General features: G+C 36.4%; 1 protein-coding gene across 1 annotated transcript in view; it reads right to left on the reverse strand.

The window, feature by feature from the left end:
- LOC122800869 (matrix metalloproteinase-23-like) overlaps positions 1-26,377 on the reverse strand; it is a 419,258-nt gene that overhangs the window by 292,563 nt on the left and 100,318 nt on the right. The window contains exon 3 of the mRNA XM_044070194.1: positions 13,638-13,805. Within this exon, the coding sequence (XP_043926129.1) occupies positions 13,638-13,805 (168 nt within the window). The remainder of the gene's footprint in view (positions 1-13,637; positions 13,806-26,377) is intronic.

Below are 26,377 nucleotides of genomic sequence, written 5' to 3' on the forward strand. Positions count from 1 at the left end.
TGACCCAGTTTGTTATCCATTGAGAAACATAAGGTTAACATTTACCTGAGAAAGTTTATATATGATGCTTTAGTGCAGGTTGATGTCAGATGCCTATTTCTAGGTCTAGATACGCAGTGCATACTGATCTGCCTTCATCTATTACCTCAGTGACTTTTTTCAAAGAAGTTGACCAGATTAAATAGGCAGGACCTACCTTTGACAGATCTAAATTGGGTTGGGTTGAGACTCTGTAGGTTACCTATATCCCTATTTATTAGTTCCATAATGATCCTACCCAACCTGTTTCACAATGATCCCTTCCATAGCCTTATAGATGCAACTAGTCAGGCTTATGGATTTATAGTCAGGTTCATTGAAGGACCACCTTTGTACAAAGGAATGACTGTTGCTGTCCTCAATTCGTCCTTCATTAAGCTTGCTTTGAGTCTAATGTTGAATAGTCTGTGAATGGATTCTGACTAGTCATGTTTCAGGATAACCAGTAGGCAGCCTGTTATGTTATCCAACTCCATAGATGTAGTGTTCTTGGCCTTAGCTAATGCCTTGAGAAACTGCTCTTGGGAGATTTTGGAGAGGTGTAAGTGCAAGCATTTGTTCTGAGAATAATGGAGGGGAAGGTGATGAAGTTAGAGCAGAATTTGTCTGATAGGAGATTAGCTATGTCCTCTGGCTCAGATTTTGTGACATAATGTCCTCTGGCTCAGATTTTGTGACATCATTTTTTATTAGATCTGTGCAGTACTGGACATTTTTTCTGAGATTTCTAACATAGTTAAAGAAGAATTTTTGGCTATTTTCACCTGTGTGGCTATTTTAACCTCATTTCTGTGTTTGATTGATTTTATAAGGATCCAGAGTTCCTTGTTTAGTTTAGCAAGAGCAATGTTGGTTTCATGAGAGCTGGATTTATTTTTGTATGCAGTGAGTTTTTTTTTCTTTTATTTCTTTTTTTTTATTTATTACAGAGCCTGTTTACATTAGGGTTCCACCAAAGGAGTTTATTGACGTGAAGCTCCTGAAGGCATGGTAGTGTGAGTTTGGAATGAAATGGAAAAGTGAAACAGAAACAGAACTCAGACTCCTCCTACAGTGTTGGGCATGTAGTGTGAGTTTGCCTCATAGAGAGGCAATGCGACTTCCAACACAAACTCCGCCAGCACACACACACACACACACACTACTAATTTGTAAAGCAGAAAAAGAATGGGTCACTTCAATGGGCATTGCACACTGTTTTCTAGATCTGATGCCATCGAGAAACAGAAAAGAAAGTACAAAGATTTCTTGTGGGTAGTGTGCATGTACTGTTGCTACTGCCCACATATATGTCTTGTCCTGTTGTCTGTAAAAGAAGACCCGTCCCTGAAGAACTTCATTGCGAACTCTTAACTTAATGTATTTTGTAACTGTTACACATATTGCTTGATTGTTCCACGTTTATAAGACTAAGCAGGACTGCAAAGTACGGTCAGTCGGCTATCAACATTGGCCTTTTTTCGTAATGATTTTAGGTGGTAGTATTTGTTACAAAAAAGGAACAAAAGAAACTTCTACAACTAAATATAAAGCCAACTGGTTGTAACTGTAGGTGGATGTACCTATGCTGACCAGGACAAAAAAAACCCCACTTTATATGTAACAGCTAAACTACAGCCAGTTAAGACTAAGCACGTGTAAATCATCTCCTACTCTAGAATACAGTCCATTTGCAAATTAAGAGGTCAAAAGACCACCCATTTATCAGGTTAATACACGTAAAACAGAATAGGCAAGCACAACTGATATGTTGCACATGCACTTGGGATAATATATACTGTAACATTAGGGAAGGGAATTTTACAGTCCATCTTTCATTTGTCTTACTTTAAATGTTAAACAACTTAGCAGTATTGCGTTGTATACAATTTTTTTTAGTTTTGGGTGTAGAGTGCCAATTGTAAACATAAGCAGACAGTAGTCATTGTAATAAATTTCAAGTAATTCTGCAGGTGCCTCTATATGATATACCTCTCTTGTTCCAGAGTAGAATGCACATGCAGTACCGCGGCTTGTAAGTCATGTGCACACTTTGGGGTGTGCATTCAAGATCTTGGCAAGGCAGGCAAGGACCAGCTGAAGCCGGTATAAAATACACAGTATTAAAAAAAAAGAACATTTGGGGTCACTACACATGTTAGAACTGAAACTTCTGTAAGGAAGTGTGAAGAACCTTATACTGTACTATACCATTTTCTTTCCTTTGCCTTTCATTACAGAAGTTTCAATTGTACGACCTGTGGCGACCATGCACACATTTTTTTTTTTAAATATGGCATTGTATTTGTTTCTGAGAGGGACAGATGCATCTATGCAACTATTTACATGTGCAGAGAATTTGGCAGTAAAGGATTCTACATAAGCTGCGAGATCGTTGAGGTGGAATGGGCTGTTGAATTTAACCAGGTCGTCACCTAGTTTTACTTGGTTAGCCTTCACAGAGACTGTGAATGCCAAGGTATTTTAGGATGCTTCAGACTTCAGTTGCTACAGGTTTAAGGTGAATGTCAATGACTTGTGATCAGATCTGACCAGGGAGGAGGTGTGCAGTTGTTCGAGAGTAGAGCTGCTCCATATTAATAAGGATCAAGTCCAGGATTTTTTCACTCTGGCCTGGTTGGGGTGCAGAATAACTGGTTCAGGGTGTTTATACTAATGAAGTCCAGGAACTACTGGGCATACATGTCTGAGTATGTATAACTCTTACAGTTTATTGTGGGATAGTTGAAGTCTGCTAGGAGAATGGTATTTGCCTTAATACATAGGGACTCCATACTGGTTAGGTAGGAGCTATGGATCAAGGGAGGCATAGAAGGGGTCCTGTAATTAGCTATGATGTGATAAGGGGTTTTGTTTATAGTGAGTTGGACATGCTAGAGTTCTAGGTCATTATCTTGTCTAACAAGCCTGGAGGGGAGGTTTTTTTGAAGACTATAGAGACAACTCTGCCTTTAGTGCCTTTGTTTGATGTGATGGACCTCTACAAATGATAGGCACTGAAACCCTGCACTGATGCAGTGCTCTTACTGGTCTTGAACCATGTTTCCCTGATGATGCATATATTCACTTTTTCTAGGATAAGTTAATACTTGTAGGGCATGGAGTTTTTTGTTAAGGTACCTAGCACTGAGTAGCAATACCATAACATTGCCCAGGTTGTGTTAAATTATGCTGTAAGTTTTAAAAGACTGACCTAATAAAGGCACTGTTGGGGTGGACAAGGTTTTATTCAATATATGGAAGCCTTGAGGGTAGAAATACCTCTGGCAAAGCAGTTTGAACTGTCTACCATCTCCTCCCAGGCTGTTACTTTCTCTCTACATGACAGCAGACGCTAAGCCAGCTGTTGAAGTCAGTTATCTCTTGATCAGAATGCATCATTCATGGTGATGGTAGAATACTTTTCAAAGCTAGGCCACTATATGCCTCCGATACATATTCTGGCAGCTCTGTTCCTCTGTTGTCATAAATTCCAGGGAGATATGTCTCAAGTCATAATTAATTATAATAATAAATTAATTGAGTTAATTAAAATATTTAAAATACATCAACACAATAACAAAAGGACAGTGTGAAATTTATTTATTTATTTTGCATTTGTTGACTTAGGAAGTCCGGCTAGGTGCACAGGCCCAGGGAGAAAAGCTCCAAAATAATACATCATTCATAAGAATACATAACAAAGTAATCATATGTAATTCAGAATAACACAACAAAAAAATTATCCATAAGTAAGAATATGTAACAAAGAAAGCTTACACACTGATAAATTACATGACAAATGCCAAATATGTGGCTACAATAGTGTAAAGTCTTAATATGCAGTTACAATAGTTAGTCTTGGGTCCATCTGGAGGCAGGATAGTATAGAGCTATTCTTGTGTCTATCAAGAGGTAGGATAGTATAGAGCTATTCAACGTTATAAGGTAGTAAGAGAAATAAGGTAGGTATAGATTGAGGCTAAGGAGGAAGAGAGTACAGTAGTGAGTAGAAGCAGAGAAGTGTAAAGCAGAAAGGGAAAGAGGAGATGAAATTATAACATGGTAGATAACATTTACATAGCCAGGATGTATTGAGAAAGTCTTTTTAAGTGGGTTTTGAAAATATGTTGATTTTGATTAAGTCTAAGAGCATATAGAAGATTACTCCAAAGGGTGGCAACAGAGTTTGAGTTGAATGTGACTCCTGAGAAGTTTCAGGCTTTGGTGACAGAGAGGATGTGTTTTTCTTGAGGCAAAAAGCTTTAGTATGATGATATAGTTAGAGCATTTTTTTTAGTGCAGGATACTTATCAGAGAAATACATTATATAATGGGCTATGAATATTTGTGAATATTGGAGGTGCTGGAGGAATTGGAGCCAGTGTAGGGTTACCATCTTTTCAAATGCCCAAAATGAGACATTTTGGGTACAAACGTCAGATTTTGCAGGCCAAAACATACCCACAGCCAGTACAAAGGACAGAACCTCACTTTTTTGCCTAAATAAAAGCTTATTCTTGTCGCATTTTAGTTGCTTATTCTGTTTCCTATAACATTTAGGTGTTTCAAATACAGAATAACTGTTTTATGCAACTATTACATAAAATATAGGAAATAATTTTGTCCTAAAATCCCAGGACATCTGCCATTTTTACAATTTTTTTGCAGGACACAACTGCCCAAAGAGGGACTGTCCCTCGCAAAGTGGGACAGGTGGTAACCCTAAGCCAGTGTAGTTGTTTAAGAGCAGAGCAGTGATATGTTCTAAAGGGGCAATTAGCTGCAAAGCAAGCAATTTTATTGTAGCATTGTTCAACCTTAGTTTAATTGGATGTTTGTAGGTTTGTAAAGAGTGTGGAGACTTATAGTAGGAGGTACTTTGGCTATGGCTTCCTGTTGTTCTATTTGTCAGATAGGGGTTTTGTTCTGTATAAGAGGCCAAGCACCTGGTGATTTTTTAATAATGGATTGAATTGAAATGAGGTAGATTGTCCTATAAAATCTGCTAGCATTCTGATTCTCTGAAATATTATTTAAAAATGCAGTCTTTCTTAAACTAATTCAGTAAACATTAAATAAGCTAACATTAAAACAACTTTGAAGAAACTGTTCTATCCCAACATTTGTAATAGTGTTTTAAGTATAAGTAAGATGCATCCAAGAAGATCAATTGTAAACAGTGTACAGAACAACAGGAAGTAACATACATTCATGTAGCAACAGTAGGAGGCTGATGTGCAGAATAAAATGAGGTAGGCTGTCCTGTAAAATATTCATATCACGCTCTCTATGAAATCTGATGTAAAAATAGAATAAGCATACTATAAAACAAGTAAAGACAGCACTATCAATTAAATTGTCCCATACTAAAAAAATAGTTATTTTTCAATGTTCTATTCTAGTCCTTAGCTGCTGTTCAAATTCAGATATGTTGCAACAAAAATAAGCATCAGTGTGCAAATTACTCATCCCTCATTAGACCCATTATAGAGTATAATGCCCCGTTTGGTATGTACCTCACAAGACATCTGCAACAGCTGGAAAGGCCACAGAAATACCTCACTAAAAGAATCACAGGCATAAAGCAGATGCTGTATGCTGACCATCTAAAAAAACTCCACCTGTACTCTGTCGCATATCGTCTACTCAGAAGCGGTCTCTACTTAACATACAAGGCCATGTCAAACCCTGAGCTGTTGGACATGCTCCACTTAAAGAAATCCCGATCCCTCAGAGCCACACGCTCCAGGGATCTAAACCTTATCATCACAATGAGCAAAACATGCTGGAGGGATAGGTTCCTGACCCAGAGACTCCCCGTAATCTGGAATAGACTGCCCATACATGTCAAGCCGAGCGCCTCATTGGCCGTCTTCAAAAGGAACCTTGATGATTGGATGGGAGATAGGAAATTCACCCTGGGGATCATGTCAGTCGCCCAGCTAGACAGGGGCCCAGAGAAGTAAATGTTGTGCAAAGAAATATCCAGGGAATTGTTATGGCTAGGCTTGCATAGGCCTTAGGGCCGATAGCCTAGTACCAACCTATGAACCTACAGAGATTAACTGAGGGAGATAATCACATCAGCAGCATGACATGAAGTCAAAACCCAGAAAGCCACACCAGTTCAACTGCAAAGCTGTCGACCTTGCAAAGCGTTGTCCATTGATGAGACTGTGTAATACACAATACAGAATCCGGCAAGTCCAAAGGGCATCCAACAAACAATGCCAAATAAACAAAGTAAAAGTTTAATGCAGTAGTTTAAAGTGCTTTTCGTCTGCAAAATGTGCAGACTTCCTCAGAAACATGTATAAAGGTTACAGTCAGTCCTTATAAAGGAGATCATACTCACTAATTGTTAAAAACATCAGTAAAACAATTAAATACGGTTAATTAAACAGAAGGTTACCATAGACACAAACTCCTCCAATCAATTGACTCCACCATCATCCTAAACAGTAAGAATATAAACTACATTGTCTAACTCTAAAGTAAATTAGTAAATCAAAGGCTTCCATAATAAAAACCGCACTACAACTTACACAATGTGTATGTGTTAATGCTGATTATATTTGCATTCAGTACTATGTAGTGCCCTGTCAAAGACATTGTTTTAGTTGTTGTGACTGTATAATATTGTGTTATAATGTAATATAAAATAAAATGTACAGTGTATAGCATAAATGTAAAACATTAAGCCCACACTGGGCTATCTCTGTAAACGTCTAAGTTTTAAAACACTACTTACTGAACACGAGTCATTCATTCCTGGAAAAGAATACGCATTAAGCCTAATTTGCCATTTAAGCTCTGATTCTTCTAAAAGTAAGGGTAAGGGAGCTCCCCTCTTGTTTTCAAGTATTTGATCAATAACCAAAAACTTAAAACTATGGTCATTGTAGCTACAGATGTGTTTAGCCAGTGCATTCTCCTGTTTTTTCTTCATAATGGCATACTGATGCTCATATATTCGTTCACGTAGTTTCCGCTCCGTTTTTTCTACGTAAAATGCGGAGCATCTCTGGCACTTAGCTAAGTAGACAACCATTCTGGAGTTGCAACTAGCTCTACATCTCAACCTGTATACCCTGTGTTGTATTACGAATCTGTTGCTTTCTTCAATGTACCTACACTGATTGCAGTTTTGGCATTTAAAGGTGCCAGGTGTCCTTAAAAAACTAACACAAGGTTGTTCTAGAATCATTTTCAGGTTCTTACCTCTCCTGAAAGTTACCTCTGGGCGAACTCCTACTTTGGCATAAACCATGAGATTGCTTTTAAATAAACCCCAATTCTTACCAAGAAGGTCAATGCAATGGTGACTATGCATATCATAAGTCATAATAAGTCTAGGACCCAGGTTGCTAGTGTTAGTGACCTTACTGAGTGAGCTAATCGATCCAGGAATGTTTGTGACATCTATATTGACCCCACTGTCAGTTGAGACCAGTCCAACATTCAAAATGGGTTTGTATATCCCATTCAACCTTTTGTACTTAACCTCGTTAATCAGGTTGACAATAAGATTTAACGGGTAGCCTCTGTGTAAAAACATACTCTTTAGTAATTCGCACTCACAGTGAAAGTCAACATCCAAACTCACTATACGGGCCGCCCCAACTAACTGACCTTTAACTACCGAGCGTTTCTGGTAGTTAGGGTGGCAACTACTGAAATGTAAAAAAGAGTTAGAGTATGTATCTTTTCTATGAATACTAGCCATGTAACTTTTTAACTCCATGTTTTTAGCCAACCAAATATCAAGGTAAGCTATAGATTGATTGCTGTATGTTGAAGTAAAACGTAAAAAGTCCGTGGAAGTATTAAACGAATCCAGTAGTATGTTGCCAACTGTTTTATCGCCCTTAAGTAGGATAAAGATGCCATCCAAGTACCGGGTATAAAACACTATATGTGTCATCAATGTGTCCTTAGTAAAGACATATTCTCTCTCCCAATAAGCCATTACCATGTTGGCTAGCTCCACATGGGGAGCCCATAGCGACCCCAGCCTTCTGTAAGTAGAAATTATCACCCAGCATAAAATAATTATTAAACAAAATTATTTCAAGAAGTTCTATTGCCAGGGAAATTTCTACAACAGTGGCTCCATTTTCCTTCATCATAAGGCTCACCCAATCTATTCCTATGTCCTGAGGGATACAAGTATACAAATCTCTTACGTCTACCATTAGAAAGTTGTAGCTGATGTCAAACTACCGTTATCACCCAGCATAAAATAATTATTAAACAAAATTATTTCAAGAAGTTCTATTGCCAGGGAAATTTCTACAACAGTGGCTCCATTTTCCTTCATCATAAGGCTCACCCAATCTATTCCTATGTCCTGAGGGATACAAGTATACAAATCTCTTACGTCTACCATTAGAAAGTTGTAGCTGATGTCAAACTACCATGAGTCCTTACAAATTTGATGTTCGAAGGACAAGTATTTCTGTAGGATCGAGTCAACTATCATTGCACATGCATAGGTAGGTGAGCCACGTCCATCCACTAATGGTCACATAGGGGGGTTCTCTAAATCCTTGTGGATTTTAGGTATGTCAAACAGGTATGGATATCTAGGATATGATGTAATCATGAAATTATAGTGATCCTGCTGTAATCTACCCTCAATAAACATGTCCTCAATACTATTCCTTATAATAAAGTACGCCCCGTTAACTTCAGATCTGGAACTCAATTCATATGAGGTGTTATCCAAAAGTTTTAAAATACGTTCAAAGTAGTCATTGTTGTCAAACACTACTACACCCCCACCCTTATCTGGCTTACAAATCCGAATGTTGTGTGTCCTGATATACTCCAAGTGTTCCTGTTCAGTTTTACTAATATGATCATTGTTATGAGCATAAAAATGATCAAATCTCTGTCTCAAGTCTAGTTCACACATCTGTTCGAAAATCTGAACTAATGGATGCAAAGGAGGGTTAAAAGTGCTAGGAACTCTAAATAAATTAGTGTTTAAATTGTCTGCATTTCCTCCTAACATCAAATTAAAGTTCAGTTTACGTACGTACAATTTAATATCCAAAATTGCTCTTACAATATCAAATTTTTGTTTAGGAACATAAGTTTGACCTTTCGACAAAAAATCAGCTATCTCACTGGAAATTGGGACAGAGGAAAAATTATATACTTTAAAGTCACCAGTAAAATTAGTGATGGTTATGGGTTTTACTTCCATACACATAGAAGAAACACCATTTCCACCATTATTCGCAACTGGGCCAACAAAAAAGTCATCACTAGTTTGGCTGAAATCCTCGCTCAAACAATCTGTATCTTGTCCAAAACTAAGTTCCATCACACTCACAGAGGTTCTGTTAATACAGTCAGGAACGCTGGTCAAGTTCTGCGTTTCCTGAACTTCTGTTTGTTCTTCTTGTTTGGAAAAAAGTTGTCATTGTTTGGGAATTGCACCCGAACGACTGCTGTCCCGAAAATTCTGAGACTTACTATTAGGATTCTGCTGCCCTTCATTACTGTATTGTTGGTTACGGTTCTGAAGTCTTTCACTCCTCCTAACTTCAGCTTCAGGTTGTGAGTTAATATTGTCCGAATCAGTATTAATACTCTGTGTTGTGTTATAAACACTAGGGTGACTCTTAGCATGTGTGTTTGAGTTATTGTTGGACAAAAAAGCCCCATTACTGTCAAGAGACTGTTTCTGCAAATTAGAGGAACCTTGCCAAATTTGTGAAACAGATGGGGTAGGGTAAGCAGTACCCTCCCCATAAGCTTTACAGTCCTATTCCAGCTTCTTTACTTTATTAAGCTTAAGTTTTTCCAGGTATTGATCTATACTGTTGAACGTGCGACTGTACTCATACTTGTATCTCACAAATTCATTATGCATTTTAATACTCGAATCCAAGTCTAAAACCTCTTTACTCAAATCATTCACCCACACAGAGTAATGTTTTATCATTAGTTCCAGTAGTTCGGAACCTTGTCGGTCAAATAACGAAATTAACTCATTGTAAAAAACAGAGTTAGGAACCAACCCTGTTCGAAACTGGAAATGTCTTAAGCCTTTTGATACAACCTTTTGTGCCAAGCATTCACGGAAGTAAGAAATTTCTAATTGTAATTTCTTCAACTTCACTAACATATTATCAAAAATTTTAAGTTTAAGAACAATGTCCATTTTGTATGTGTTGCTGACTGTTCGAATTCGTAGGGAAGGAAAAAGAAAAGCCTTCAACTAACCTGTTATCCAATGCTGGTAACCTTGTGTGATTATTGTCATCTGAGCCGGTTTCAGGATTCCTCCGTTCCTGCATTCCATTACTGTTCGAATTAATATCCCCTATATACCGAACACCTAAAGCTGTAACTGGGTTGGAAACAGCTCCTATTCCATCTCCGTTAGGTGAATTCATCACCGTAAGTGTATTCCGTGTGTTGGTACCTAGATTCGAAATTACCGGCTCACCTTCAATTGATCTAAGTGGTGGAGTCCCTCGTACATAATTAGCAACAGCCAGTATATTGTTGCTGGAAGTAGAGTCACTAGAAGGATGCAACAGGTCCTTCAAGACCTGTTGTTGAGTGTCAAGGTGGTCGAGTCTGGCACACAAAGAATCAATTCTCTTTAAAAGAGAATCGAATAAAGAGCCATTATTCGCAGAATTAGATAAAGCTGGTGCTGCAACCGCAGCACTATCACAGCTACTCAAAAGTTCAGGCATTGAGTTAGCTGAGAAGCCACTAGGGCTTGTAACAGATCCTGAAGCCATAAAAACTCCAAACGATACAGGTAAACCAAGAAACACTAGATAATACACAATACAGAATCCAGCAAGTCCAAAGGGCATCCAACAAACAACGCCAAATAAACAAAGTAAAAGTTTATTGCAGTAGTTTAAAGCGCTTTTCGTCTGCAAAATGTGCAGACTTCCTCAGAAACATGTATAAAGGTTACAGTCAGTCCTTATAAAGGAGATCATACTCACTAATTGTTAAAAACATCAATAAAACAATTAAATACGGTTAATTAAACAGAAGGTTACCATAGACACAAACTCCTCCAATCAATTGACTCCACCATCATCCCAAACAGTAAGAATATAAACTACATTGTCTAACTCTAAAGTAAATCTGTCTGACAGTGTGTAGAATATCTGCAAGTGAGAAAATGAACTAGTTTCTGATCAAATTGGTGGTGAGTTGGGGTGAGGTTAGAGAGACGTATTTCCAGATAATGAATGGCATGTGTACAGACAAAGCAAAGATGGGCTGACCAGACAATGAATAGTCTGCAAAAAACACAGTGAGAAACAGGTTTAAAAGTGGAAGCACAGAACTAAAACTTCAAACACTAAACTCAAAAGCCAACAGGAGGCAACAAAGTCTTCTAATAGAAAATCCTAAATTGGTAAGCAGAAGTGGTTTTCTAGATGGTGACTAACTTTTCTGTATGTATCCGACCAGACACATGCAGTAACTGGAATATCCACAAAGGTTCCTTGGAAAAAGAATACAGGGCTTAAACACAATGTCCTCTGCTGTATTGCCTCAAATTCTGTACTCAGTCTCCTACAGACTACTAATAGGTGATCTATGCCTGGCATACAAGACATCCCTGGACTCGGCTCTGAAGAATGTTTTGCATATCCACAAAAGTAACAGCATTAGAGCTACTAGATTTAAAGACCTACATTTTGCTTGCAACATAAATAGGACATGTTGGAGAGACAAATGTGTATCTCAGAGAATTCACATTCTCTGGAATAGGCCCGCCATCCAAGTGGAACAAATTCCCTCCTTAACCCTATTTTAGCTTAACTTGGACCATTATATGTAAAATCGAAAATTCACCCCTGGTCAGAGGCAGCCAGTAAATAATGCTATAGCCAACAATCACACCCTATATAAACATCTAAAACATATAACCTGTTGGACAGATTTGGGTTGCATGGCTAGGCTTATAAGGGCCCTAGTGGTCGTTAGCCTAGTGTACATGTATGATCCTACAGTATGTAGCATAACAAATGTAATCAACCAGTTGCCTAAGACAAGAAATGTAGTATGAAACTAAAAGAAGATCAAGCTTTGGATAGCTTTAGGAGCATGGAGCCCTTGGCAGCCAGTACACATATAATTAAATCCACTGTCAGCAATAACCAAGGCTTGCAAAGCTTTTGCTAGCTTTGTAGAAACAAAGTGGAAAACAGTACCTAGTTGTCTGTGCATGTAACAATAACAGAAAACATAATTAAATACATACATACAAACATGCATACATTCATAACTTGGTGCAGAGGTATGACAGAAAGATGAGCAGTATTGAGCACTAATTGTCATTACACAAGTAACTAAAATTCAGGGCACAGGCTGAAAGGTAAGTAACAAGGATAATGAGAGAAAGACTATCATTCTTTGATCAAAGTTACTGGGAGCTGTTAAAAACCCAGTTTGCATAAAGCTATAATCCTGGCCCGGGTCCAAGATATGAAAATCAAAGTGGTATTCTTCCTCCAAAGACCCACAATTGCATAAAAAAGGCTTAAATCATATTCTCCTTATACATTCTGAGATTCGCTGGTGTATTAAAAGGGTTAAGTAATATAATCCTTTTTATTCTGTCTTGTAAAGGCTATAGATTGGACAAATGGAGTAACTGCCCATATTCCAAGTGAAGTAATCCCTGTCTTATTTTATTACATGCTACTGTACCCTTTTTGAAGAATCCTGTGGGCCCCTTAAGATGGGGACACCAAAATAAAGTCAGCATTTTGTTGTATAGGGATAGAGGCTCATATGACCAGGGTTCATTTGCATCTCAGGCATCTCAGTCATCTGTCGAGACAGGATGGGTGTGCCTGTTCTGGGAGAGAGCAGCTTGTGCATGGGAGCCCTAATGAGGTGTTAGTGAGGGTGTGTGGGGTATCCTGTTATTATAATCCCTTTACAGAAGTGAAAGACAGATTAGCAGTGATGTCCATTGCAGATCCCATACTTAGTGATGTACTGGGCTCACACACGAGGGTGGGGAGGAGTAGTGGGAATACTCCCTGTCCTGGCAGAGATATGACTCTGCAGCAGGGTCCTCAGTATCCTCACCTGCTCTTGACGTAGGTCAGATGTAACCTGGGGAGGCTATTGTGGGTCTGGTAGGCCTGGTGCACAAGGAAAAGAGAGGAACTGGTAGCAGCTGATGGTCAACTGCAGAGAGCCAAAAAAGTGGGTAAGAAAAAAAAAACCTGAATGCAGAGCTCCAGGTAAGGCAGATGAGGCATCTATGGAAAGAGTCAGGGGTACTTTGTTCTTTCTAAGTCTATTGCCTCTGGCAATGCAGATGAGTACCATTAGTTATTTTGACTACAACTGGATACTGAATAGAGTGGTTATGTCTGGCATAAGGACCCTAAGGTCTTCCTGTTTTGTTTATTCATTTGTACATCAGTCTTTGGTCATGTATGTGCAGGCAGAATTTATGGACACAAACACTATATTTTGTTTACTTACATAGCAGCATGCATGTACAAGTTCAGCTACATGCAATGAAACTATACATTTGTTTTTCTTTCAGAAACATGTCATTAAACTACTCATCATAAGGGAAAATGATCTTTTCTTTTCAGTACCTTGTTTCCAGCTGAAACGTGATTCTCCTAGAATCCAGAACTCATGGTTATCAAAATGGATCTCTCCAAGAGGGGGCAGAAAAGCATGGGCGAGCTCTCCATTAAGGCCATCAAAACAGGGATGTAGGAGTGAAAACCAGCAATCAGTGTGGTTAAATGTGTAGAAACCTACAGTGGGGAAAAAATAAAAGTATTGATGTTATTTGAAAAAATATTGCTCTGACAAGATAAGCATTTTCTGTTATTCTTTTAGGTTATAAAACCACATTCTGTAGATCAATGATGAGGAAAAAATGAAAGGCAGAGCAATTCTAATCGATAAGTATTCTGAAAAGCTCACAACTAAAAGAGATAAAGGATGTAATTTAAAGCATCTTAAAGCTAGACATGTCAGTCTGCAAAACATACTTGAGATTAATAACACTTCTCAAAGTTACTTGTTCTTGAATTCAAACTATATTTCTTGCTCATGATAACATCATTGCAAATTTAGTAGCATATAATGTTTTGCTTTCATACTGAGCTGCACAATTTTTATACAATGTCTCTAGTTATTACGCTGCCCTTTCCAGTCCTTATATACTTCTTTGCTCATGTGGTTTATAAACCACTGTGACTCATGGCTGAATTTTCAAGGTACAGAATAGCTTATACAATTTGTCTTCCAGCATAAGATTGTCAAAAGATAATTTGAAGGTCCCAGGAGATGTTTTTGACCATTACATCAACTCTCCAGGAAGAAGCCCTGCACATGCCCACAATATTTGATATGTATTTAGAGGTACTACACTGCTGTATGAATGGATGGATATTATAAGCATTACTTGATGCATTTCTATTAAGAACAATTTTTATAACAATGCTTCTCACAATTTAGTAATACACAGTCATTTAATTGTTTAGTGGCCAGAAAAGATATCATGTTCACAATGAGCACACTCACAAATCTCGGCCAACTTTAGTCCAAACATTTAAACTTGAGAGGTACATGTGGAAAAAGAGCAAAGTATTAAAAATTGGAGACAGTAGAGTGTTTGTGGAAAATGGTTATTCACTGTATACCAAGCAGAAGTGAAGAAAATTTATCATAGCAATCAGGGAATGTTGAGAGGCAGGTGTGAAATCCAAGCTACTGCACCCAGCTGTCTTCAGAATATTTTTGCCTGGAGGATCAAAATCATTTTTTCATGTAGAGTAGGCTAAGGAAGAAATACAAACTTTTTTTTTTAATTGAGTGATCAAATAGGAGACACTGCTTCTCAATCTTCTGATAATAAAGCTTTTAGAAACTTTCACAATGAAACCATTTTTAGTGTTCCAAAGGAAAATGCTTGAGAGAGAGAAAAAAGCATAGTTGTTGACTAGAAGAATCGGGAGTATCTTGGACTTGATCTGGAGTCTGGAGTTGGGAAATAGAAATGAACCGGTAGAAGACCAGCAATATTGAAATTAGTGAATAAACGTGAGACTATTAGTATCAATCACATTTGTGAAATATGGCTTTGCAAGAAAAAGTGGGAGAGAGTGAACTTTTATTGACTGTATTAAACTTGAGGACTGAAATGCATATGCCCCACTTCATGTCATTAATGTTTTGAAAGTCACTGAAAGGAAGGAGAAAGAAAAGAAAAGTAACTGTAAGCAAAACTATTTTTGATCCTAACAGTATTTGTATAAAACATTTAATGGTATAAATTGCATGTTATATAGTAAAGAATTTCAGTTATTGCTGTATGTGATAAAGATACTAAAGTAAATAAGTCCTTTTTTCATCTTTTTAAGTTTTAAAAAATGTAGGCATTACAATGTAAAAGGAGATGAAAGGCTGGACAAAATCATGTTTAAGTTAATATACTATAATCTTGAGCTGTTGAGTTTTTTAGGAAGTCCAAGCCTCACAACCACAAAGTAGTTGTTTCCACATGACAAAAGCACTACAGAACACCTTGCAAGCTTTATAAAATTGCTAGTTTGAAGATGTTAGTTTGTTTTTGTGTTTATTTTATTTATTGTTTTACTTATGCTTAAGATGTGTTTGCAAAAAAAATGGCTCAATAGTAACTTAGCAAGGTATAATTCTCATTTTAATCACACTAACGAGATTTAACAACAACTGACTGCCATCTGGCTTCATGCCCACTGCTTTTCAATTAGAAAACTCATCCAAGTCTGTGTTTTTGCAAACTCAAGCATTTTGTTTGTACAGATAAAAAAAATATTTGGTATGGAAGATGTAAATTCTGTAATAGGAACTTGGAGAGAATTTACATGTTATTCCTCAAGGTAGAGTAACTGGGTTAGACTAGCTAGAATTTATATTTCACAGGAACATGTGCATTTAATTGAAAGCTTTGACACAGCCAATAACTATTTCAAATCATGTGCCAATAACAACTAAGACATAAACGAAGACACTGGTGCTTCTTCACCTAACTGTTAAAAAGAGAGGAATTTAAAGAATGGGTAGTAGAAATTATTTGAGATCTATTAAGGAAGATAGAAATTTTGTCAGAAGTTATAGCTAGAGAGTGGGATAAAATAAAAGTGGAGTTTTAAAATAAGGTAGAAATAAAAGAAAAAATATATGGTTAGGAAGTAACTGTAAGTGCTAAAGAGAAAATAAGGGAGTATCTGGATATTTTGCATGTGTTTAGAAAGATTGCTGTTAAGCAACTGTTTGATAATTACTCCAGAGCACAAAAACTCTTAGCATGATGACTTAGGAAACAGAAAGTAGACAGGGTTGTTGCCAAACATAGGGACACTACAACAAGATGAAAAACAGAGATCCTGTAGAGGTATTAGAGATATTTTGGAAATTTTATGAAAATTTGTATAAAGCAGAAGAATGTGGAAAGAAGTACAAAGGGGAATATTTATGGAATACTTAAGTACTCCAAGGCTAAAGGCAGATGAGGCGTAACAGTTAAGATAAGAGGAGATGAGGAAAAAATGGTGATGTATAATCAATCTGCAGAAAGTCTCCAGGAAGAGATTATATTCTTGTGTAAGCTTGAAAGCTAAGAGGGAAGAAAGTGATAAAAATCTTGAAGGTTTTGTTTAATGGTATTTTAAAATAATGGAAATCACCAACATCCTGAAAAAAAGCTCTAGTGGCTGTAATACCTAAAGATGGTAAAGACCCATCAAACCTAGCTTCATAAAAGCCCATTTCAATTTTAAACTATAATTATAAAGTGTTTATGTGTATAATAGCTAAAAGAATGGCAGAGATGTTGCAAAAATCGATAGATATAGATCAATGTGGTTTTGTGGAGGTGAGGCAAACATTTGACAAACTGTTTCACAGTTTTTGTATTATCTTTTGTTAAATCTCTTTCCACATATTCTTAGTAACAGAATACTTTGTAACCCATACTCCTAAATACTTCATTTTATCATGCTTCATAAATATAGGTATTGCTGAAACAATTCATGTGTGTGTGCACAAGTTCCCACTTCCTTTTCTTTCACTTGAGCCCTGTAAACTCTGCCCAGCCCCCTTTTTGCCCTTCCACACAAGTGTTCTGCTACCCCCTCCTTTCAACCCTTTCATCCTTCTGACACCTGATTTTCATATTTTGCTCCACTATCTTCTTTAATCGTATGATATTTGAGACAGTCTCCACCCTGCATTTCAAATTTTGCCTTTACTTTAGCCTATTCCTTACACTACATTTCATTCACATTCTACATATTCTCTACCACCTTCACTCATTTTGGTTCCCATCTCTTTGACTGCAACTCCCCTGTCTTGGCCTACAGAAGTGAGTTGTCCCACAGTTCTTGAAGTTTCCACTCCATACCTCCTAATCTTTCTACCAGGGACTTAGTATCTATATATACTTCCAGCACTGTTCCTATTCAACCTACCTCCTGAAACCCTTCTGTCCTCCTTTCATTCCACTTATTCAGGTTTGCAGCCAATGCACATCTTTAAAGTTAGGGCATCCCATCACTCCCCATCCTTTAGTCAGCCATGATCCTCCCCCTGGAAATTCTCACTCATTGCTCTTTCCATATTCACTTGAAGCATATGTCCTGCAACTTATTATTCAACACTTCCTCACCAAAGTAAAGGTATAGGTGTCTAATTCAATAAAGGACTTCTTGAGGGAGCAATACCATAATAAGAATGTATGCGCATGTGCACACACACACAAACACACACACATAATGTAAATATATATATATATATATATATATATATATATATATATATATATATATATATATATATATATATATAGTTTCCCTATACCTTCAAATACCCTATCATTCTGTTCTAATGTCTTTTTCACTGTAGAATAAATTCTCACCACCAGCTACTTTGCATTCCCCTTTTACCACCAGCACCCCTGCCCTCACTGTCTCATCTTTAGAAGGTACTACCACCATCCTTAGTTCATAGTATTGCAGGCCTTTCATCAACAGACCATCAACATTGACTTAGAACAATCAGCAACTCTTCCTGCACATTCTCCAGCAATAGAATACAGCTATCTGCAATGAGATATGTACTTCCCTCTTTTCCTTTCATCTGCTCTTACTCTTCTCTTAGTCTCCAAGCTAAGATTTTAGTCACATGTATGAGAAAGTGCAGTGGTAGTGGGAACCTTTGATGGGTTCCTCAACAAGATGTATTTCCTTAGTTAAAATGTTGTTTGCAGTCTCCATCAGTGATTCCTCTGCAACATAATGCCTTTATTCCTCTACCTTTCACAAATGTTTATCTCCAGAAGTACCCTATACATGAAAGCCCAGCTGACTGAATTGAAGGTCTTTCTGATATTCATCAAGACAGCCCTACCTTCGTTCAGACCTTATATCTCCATCAACTCCATTATTGTAGAGTGAGTTTAGCTTCACTGTAATATTCCTAATTCACGTCTTAAATAGAAACATACATATGCCATACCTTAAGATATCAATATAGTCTATTGTGCCTCTTTTCATAAGCATTTCAAATGTAGCCAGTCCCTCTCAATGTGTTTAACAGTAGTTGTACTCCTGTCATTTATCTGGCTGCAGTGATGGGCATGCTAACTCAAAATTCCACACCATGACTGTCAACGATCACCCCAGATTATTTATGCCCATATCTATGCTTGATGACCAAAATAATATGCAAAGGCAGAGCTTAGCTTGCAGCAGTCTCAAACCAATACACTGAGACTTCAGTCAACTAAGGAAATGATTGGCCTAATGAGCAGATTACCAAATGTTTAGTACTTGCACTCATACTCTTCATACTTGCTGATGACACTGAATGTAACCTAGGTCTCTCAGTTGCTACAGTTAAGCATAAAGGTATCTCCAAAGCACAGGTATCTGTGTAGCACATATCAGTGCCCGCAGCATTAGAAACTGATACTTTCAGGCAGAAATTTGAATTCAAGAGCACTATTCTGACATTATAGCTATTTCACACTCTTGGTTAAAACAGTGCTATACTTTCATACCAAGGACTGACTCACTCTACAGTCATGCCGTAACTTTGGCCTACAGTAAGGACAGGGAGAAATGTAATGCTTATTACTAAACACATTCCAAAACAGCTTCTAACCCAGTCTCCTAACACTACCATATTATGACCAACAGTGGGTCATTTGCACCTTTCTGACTAGTGCATATCTGAAATTTGCTATAACTGTCGCTTAGAGTGCAGTTCCTTTTACCACAGAAGCAGTCAGACACCCATTCAACAACATTTCCAACTAAGCCAGTGGAAGCAATACCATCTTGCAAGCTGATTTTAACCTGTGTTGGAGTGCTAACATCAAAAAACAGCTAAACTATACCCTCCATTTCCTTTGCCTGCAACAAACTGTGGCTCCTCCAACTAGACCCAGTCATCTTAGTGGTAAACACACCTTCACTGACTTGCCCCTTACTCATTCCCACTAGGTTAACATCTCCATTACTGGTTCATCTATTTTTTAGTGATCACTGTAGTATCTCTACCCTGTTTTCTGAAAATTATTTATAATCTCAGGCACGGTATCCACATTTAAATCTTTTAGACACAATCACAAGCCCTCAGCTATTGCTGATAATGATACTTACCAAGAGCCGCTACTGCTGATATGATACTCAACAGGTGGACCTGTGTGGCAGATCAAAGTGGCTACAACATAGCTTTGGAGTTCCTATTAAATATCCTTATGCCACAGCTGGACCCTTACTTTCCCTTAATCCCAAAGAACATCAAGTACTACCTAATACCTTGGATGAACCCCTAACTGCAAGATAAGATGCATTCTAAAAAAGCAGCTTGGAATTCTTTTAAAATTCCCCAACTCATACTCCAGTGGGGTAGAGTTTTGTAATATCCAAAACTGTTGCAAAAGGACCATCACTCATGCCAGTTGTCTCAAAGCCTCTCAAGCAAGGCTTCTGAATGGCCATAAAGTTTTCAGAATGGAGGTGAACAAGTTATTTTACAGGTCAAAAACATCTCTGTTTCCCAAAATGAAACATAATAGCCAAACTCTACCCAAAACTGCTATTACCTGAAAAAGTAGCACACTAGCGTTTGATGCTGAAACATTAGAAGAATGGTGGTTTTATCCCCAAATCAGATTCTTGAATTAATTTTCCAGGGCAAAGAAGTTTTAATGCCAAGTCTATTTCATTGTGAGACTGCATTGCTTTGTTTATCAGATGTCTATTAGTGTTTGTGCTATAAAATGCAAAATAAAATCCAAATCATTGTAGAAGTAAAGCAGTATGCACATTAGTGTTTATGGTAAATGGGACATTGGAATGGCTGCAAGGGGACTCTGGGGCCATATTTTGGTTGTCTGTTCTTCAGTTTGCATTTTGAAAGTTGGTATCCCATAATTCCATTGGATTGGGTGGGGTTGCATAATTATGTATGCAAATGTTATGTTAATCAGCGTACAGATATGTACTTATTTTTCATGGGCCTTTGCCCGAATTTTTGTTGTTTCCAGGTTGAGAGGTATGGTAGGCCCCCCAGCCGAAAATCAAACCAGAGAGCCTCTTGCGGTCAGGCGACATTAACCTCTGCACCACCCTAAACTCTTAATTTACACCTCCTTAAGTGTTAGGTTAGGAGTCGCCACAGCAGAACTCCGGTCCGCTAATGATTGGCAGTAGATTTTTACATGCCGAGTTGCCAGCCCTGACACACAACCTTCAATGAAGGTACGCCCATTCACGCATGTCTCCACACAGAAGACGCTCTAGCTGAGAATCGAACAGGACAATGTCTTACTGTGAGGCGACAATGCAAGCAGATGTTAGTACAGATGAATAAAAAAGATCTCGTTACTTATCAAAAAAGAACGAAGGTGCTTTATTTACTTTTATTACTTTACAATATAATGCACATTATTCTTTGATATACACTTTATGCATATTTTGACAATTACAGCTTTTTAACTAACCCACCCCATCTCCCATAATTATTTTAACCTTACTTACTATATCCTCCCTTTCCCACATTGTGTTACATAAGTCTCCACATCTAGATTTCCAGAAAAAAACACATTCCAATAAATGTGATCTTCTCCAAAGTATCAACATTTGCATAATGGTTAAAGTGTTTACCTTACATACACAAGGTGCAGGGTTTGATTCTCACATTGGGAAATTGGCTAGGCTTAAAATGGGCCACAAGGGCAGTTAGTTAGCCTGGTACTAACCTATGAACATCATTCTTATTCTGAACTTTACATTTCCCATATAAAATCATATCCATATTAATATCATACAAACATTCACGTTTAAAGTATTTTTAAATGCCTCTGCCAAAAAATAAAAATTTTCTGCATTTTAGAAATACATGCTGTATTGACTGTTGTGTGTATCATATATATCACATAATCTTATTTTTGCACTTTATTTTTCATCTCTGTCTTTACTGGTGACTTATCTAATAATAACCTCCACAAAAATTATCACTCTTACACTTTTTGTCTTTTCTTTCTCACTTTCTGTATTCCTTCCTTTCTGTATTTGTACCCATGGATAAGCATAAGCATTCCATTTATTATTTTTTTATATACAATTTTTATATACAATTGTTTTCTTTCCTCATGAACCTCATTCACTTTTATTTTCCGCATTTTAATTTTATTTATATAGTCATTCATTTCATAAATGTCACCCTCCCTTTTCTTTTCTCTTGTCATCCCTTATCATATTTCCTCATAAGTCTTGTACAACATGTGGTTACGTCTTCTTTTATTTCCCCTTTTTCTTCTTTTTTAACATCCAGAACAATTATATTGATACCATGCAGATAAAACGATTCAGTAAATCCATTCCCCCACTTGAATTACTATTATATAAAGTTCCTCTTTTAAAAGGATTAAGCCTTGATCCCCGAAAGTATACTGAATATAACTTTTAATAAATATTTCTGTAACTGCTATGTACGTCTGATATATTCCAGTTTACCTAAAATATGAGTCAATCATATACACTTTCTTTTTATATAACATCTACATAGTTTTCCACTACATAGCACATTTTACTTTCTTGTAAAACACCCTTCTGCTGTTGTATATTTACATATTGTTTATTATACTTTATCTCTAAAATATTTACTTATTTTGTAGTGAAATATACTTCATTTATTTCTTATTCTTTTCTGCATTTAATCTAATTCCTAATTTTTGTAACTGCATCTCTAGAGCCACCAAAATGTTTTTTAGCAACCCATATTTTTTACAGTTATCCCTAAATCATCCACATGTAACATAACAATGGCATCACTACTCTGTTACCCCTTACCTTGCTTCACCCAAATGATTCCAAATTACTAAAACAAAAATGATCCTATACATTCATTACTAAAACAAAAATGATCCCACTCATAGGGCATCCTTTTTGACACCTTTTTCCACCTTTACTTGTCTGCCTCACCCATCCATTTACCATAATCCGTACCCATGTATACTCACATATTGATATCTGTACCTTTTTTCTTTTTCTCATAAACTATATAACTTCATAATTTTTCAAGCATGAAAATGGTTACTGTCACCAAAAACTTTAGCTACAGTATGTGACAACAGTTTCCCTTTTCCTTTTATTACACTGCCTACAGTCTTCTTTATCATAACTAACACTCTTTTGCCTGCTTCTCATGTACTCCATGCATGCCCTTATAAAAAACATTCATCATCACTTCCTGAAACTTGTTTTTTTGTTTTTTGGTAAAGTCTTCATGGAAATCTTATAATGTGTATTTTCCAAAGTCATAGACCTCCAAAGCTTTGATGTTCTTCCTGGCTCCATTTTTCCATATGAATTTTATCACACCAACCCATATCTCTTTATCTTGTAAAACTTTGTTTAACCATTCATTGCTTTTAGAAACACATGTTTACTTATGTGCCATCTCTTTATAAGAAGTATAACTTATGTTATCAAGATCCTGGTACCGTATTCTCATTCACTGCCTTCACAAGCTTTTCCACTTCTACCTTTGTTATTTCTTTATCCAGTCTAGCTGACTGGATCTTTTGTAACTGTCTCAAACTCTTATCTTCTTTATTCCCTTTTTCTTCCTTGTACAAATCTTCAACACATTTTATCACTATTTGAATTATGTCATCTTATTTATATCTCATTATTCAAGTCTCATCATATAGCTGAAACATCTTCCTTCTTCATATTTAAGTTATTTTTTGAAAAAGACATTATTTCTTCCTTTCTACCCTTAAAGAAAATATATATATACCACGCCTTTCACTTTAATCCTATTTCTTTCATATATTTCTCTAATTTTGTATATATTTTATTTCTTCTATTAATTCCTTATTATCATCCAAGAAACTACTATATTTTTTCTTTCTTTTTTCTAATTTATCCACTTCCATATACAACTTTTTATACTTATATTTAAAGTTTACCTACCAATGTGTCCATGAACTATAGAAAGGCCTTAAATTCATGCTCATCCCATAAAATATTTTCCTTTTTATTAACCCACTTCTATTTAATTTGCCTGTAAATCTCTTAATACATTTCCTACTTGAATAGCATCTTCTTTCTCACCCACCAATGCCAACATATTTTCCTTCTATCACCTGCAAATATTCAGCTTCTGCTTTTAGTCTTCTTTCACTTTCAGTGCAGACTTTCATTCCCTTTTTTAATATCTCACATATCATACTTCTCAGCAAACTTTTATAGTTTGTATTCACTTTCCTTTAGCCTCCTTTAAATCCTCTATACTCATATTTATCATGACCTATTTTTTCATCTCCTCATATAACTTTGTTGTTTCCTCACCATAGTTTACAGGTATACTGTTATTTTCACAGGCTTCAATTTAAATCTCACATTACAAATTAACATTCTGACGGTTATCCTCACTGTGACATCCCTCTATTTCACATATTTTTTTATTTGTATAGCAATTCCTTAACAACTGCCTTATCCAAAACTCCACACTTTTTATGCTTTTCCTGACTGGGTTAGTCCAAAAAGTCAGTGTTGTCTTTTTAGTGGAGATCTGAGGTCATATTCGTACTGACTAGGGAAAGTTTGGCTAGGGCATTTTGTGTGCTTCCTGTTTCCTTTCCAGACACATAGGTGATTTGGAGAAGCAAGAGGCATACTGATATGGCAATAGAAACTGTTGCTGACAGTTTTATCACTTTGAAAAATAAGATTATGCTTGAAGATAATTTGATAGATGAATCTGTGGTTAAAAAGAAAGTGATCAGAGAGGAGCAGAAGGTGATTGGTGAGGAAGTGAAGGCAGTCGAGACTTTGCAACAATAAGGAGGAGGAGGAGGAGGAGTGTGCAATACTTATGTGGAAGGTGGTCAAGCCTTCCCAGCTTGACAAAATGCTTAAGTGTAAGCTTTCTGAAGGAGTGGGCAGAAAAGTGAAGGCAAATGGACCTTTGCAGGATTCAGAATGCAGGTTCCAGTAAGAACTTTATGCTGAGGAGATTTTAGACAGCAACAAAGTTCTTGTTATAGCCCTTCAACTGGAAGGATTGCAGGATGATATTTTGTAAGACTTGGTGGTGATGAGTGAGACAGAGAGTTGCAGTGATATTTCCCAGGGGGATTTAATGGAAAAAAAAAAGACAAAAAGAAGATTGAGAACTCATATATAAGGATGCTGTGAAGAAAAGTAAATCATATGTGGCTATGGCAAGATAGGAGACAAGAAAAGAAGCAGGAGGAAAAGAGTAAAAGTTTAAACATAAGAAATTTCACAGTAAGGATCTACAAAAAAGAAGAAAGAGGACTGGAAAGTTATGAGGTATGGAATAACATAATTTCTCCACTGGAACTAAACTTATAGAGGTAAGACCTTTTATTCATATAAATGAATAGACTTCTTTGACATTATTTTTTAAAATAAACATGTAATGGAAAAAGTTGGGGGAATATGAAAAAAAGGACTGTGCTCCTTGGAACTTAAGTATGTCTAAGCCTTTTTTAGGGAAGCCAAGAAACAAAAATACATATACAATTTAGGACTGAATTTGAAAAGGAGGCTTGAAATATACATTTAAGTAATGCATATAAAGAAATAATGGACATTTCGAATGTGTATGGTAACAGTGGTCTATGAACTGGGAAATGGAACTGCAATATTATATTTAAAATGGAAAATTGAAAAAATGTGAATATTCCTAGTATTATAAATGTTGAAGATCAAAAAGGAGTTGTAAAATATTGGGGTCAGCTGAAAACTTTTTTTGTGGAAAGATAGATCATTTGATTATGAATTGTGTCAAAAGAAAATATTGTAATGTGGTGTAATAGGACATGATTCAAAAAAGTGAAATGTGTTACAAATGGAATGAGGTTGGGCATATTTGGATGGATTGTAAAGTAGGATAAGATGGGGTAGAAAAAAGCAAGTATGTTTGAGCAACAAACACAAGAAGAAATTGAAATAAATTAAGAAGAGCAGTGGTAGAAGCAAGGAGAAGTGGAGGTTGTAAGTATAGATAAGAATAAGAAGATAGAAACAAATAAAAAAATAAAAATGCATATAGAATCAGGTTCTGAGATTAGTAATGAAGATGTTAGCTGGAAGATAATGGTAAAATAAATTCAGTCAGTAAAAGGGTACATGAGAGAAAAAGAAAATTCATAGGGCTAAATATGAAAGAAAAAAGAAAGGAAAAGAGTGAATGGCTGATAATTTAATATGATTCTTTGGAAAAAGAGGAGAAATAATTGTAGAATACTATCTACAAATGCAAATGGTTTAAAAATACAGTGAGAAGGTTAGAGATTATAGAATGGTGTAAAGAAAAAGACATGGATATAATAATATTAGAAGACATTAGATTATTAATGAAAGAAGATAGGTTGCAAACAGAAATTTTATGGGGAAATGATATTGTTTGGAATTTAGGTCAAGACACTTGTTCATGAAAAGGAATTATAATTACGAAAGTCAATTTTGTGGATGTAATACTAGTAATAATAGGATGGATAACTATTATAAATATAAGATGGAAAGAGAAAGTATATAGAATAATTGTGTTATATGCAAATGCTACTAACAAATAAAAGGAAAACATGTTTAATCAGATTTTGACCTATGTGGATATAAATATGAAAATTATTATAGAAGAAGATTTTAATTGTAATTTAAGGGAAAAAAGGAGGTGATGTCAAAAAGGTGATGGAAATTATGAGATGTGGTAAATTGTGTATTTAGAATACAAGTGATTGGACATATAGTAAAGAAATACATAGAATAGATATAGATTATTTTCCGATATG

Source organism: Protopterus annectens, chromosome 4.part1 (assembly GCF_019279795.1).
Source record: "Protopterus annectens isolate FY-2018-M chromosome 4.part1, PAN1.0, whole genome shotgun sequence".
Classification (NCBI taxonomy): domain Eukaryota; kingdom Metazoa; phylum Chordata; order Ceratodontiformes; family Protopteridae; genus Protopterus; species Protopterus annectens.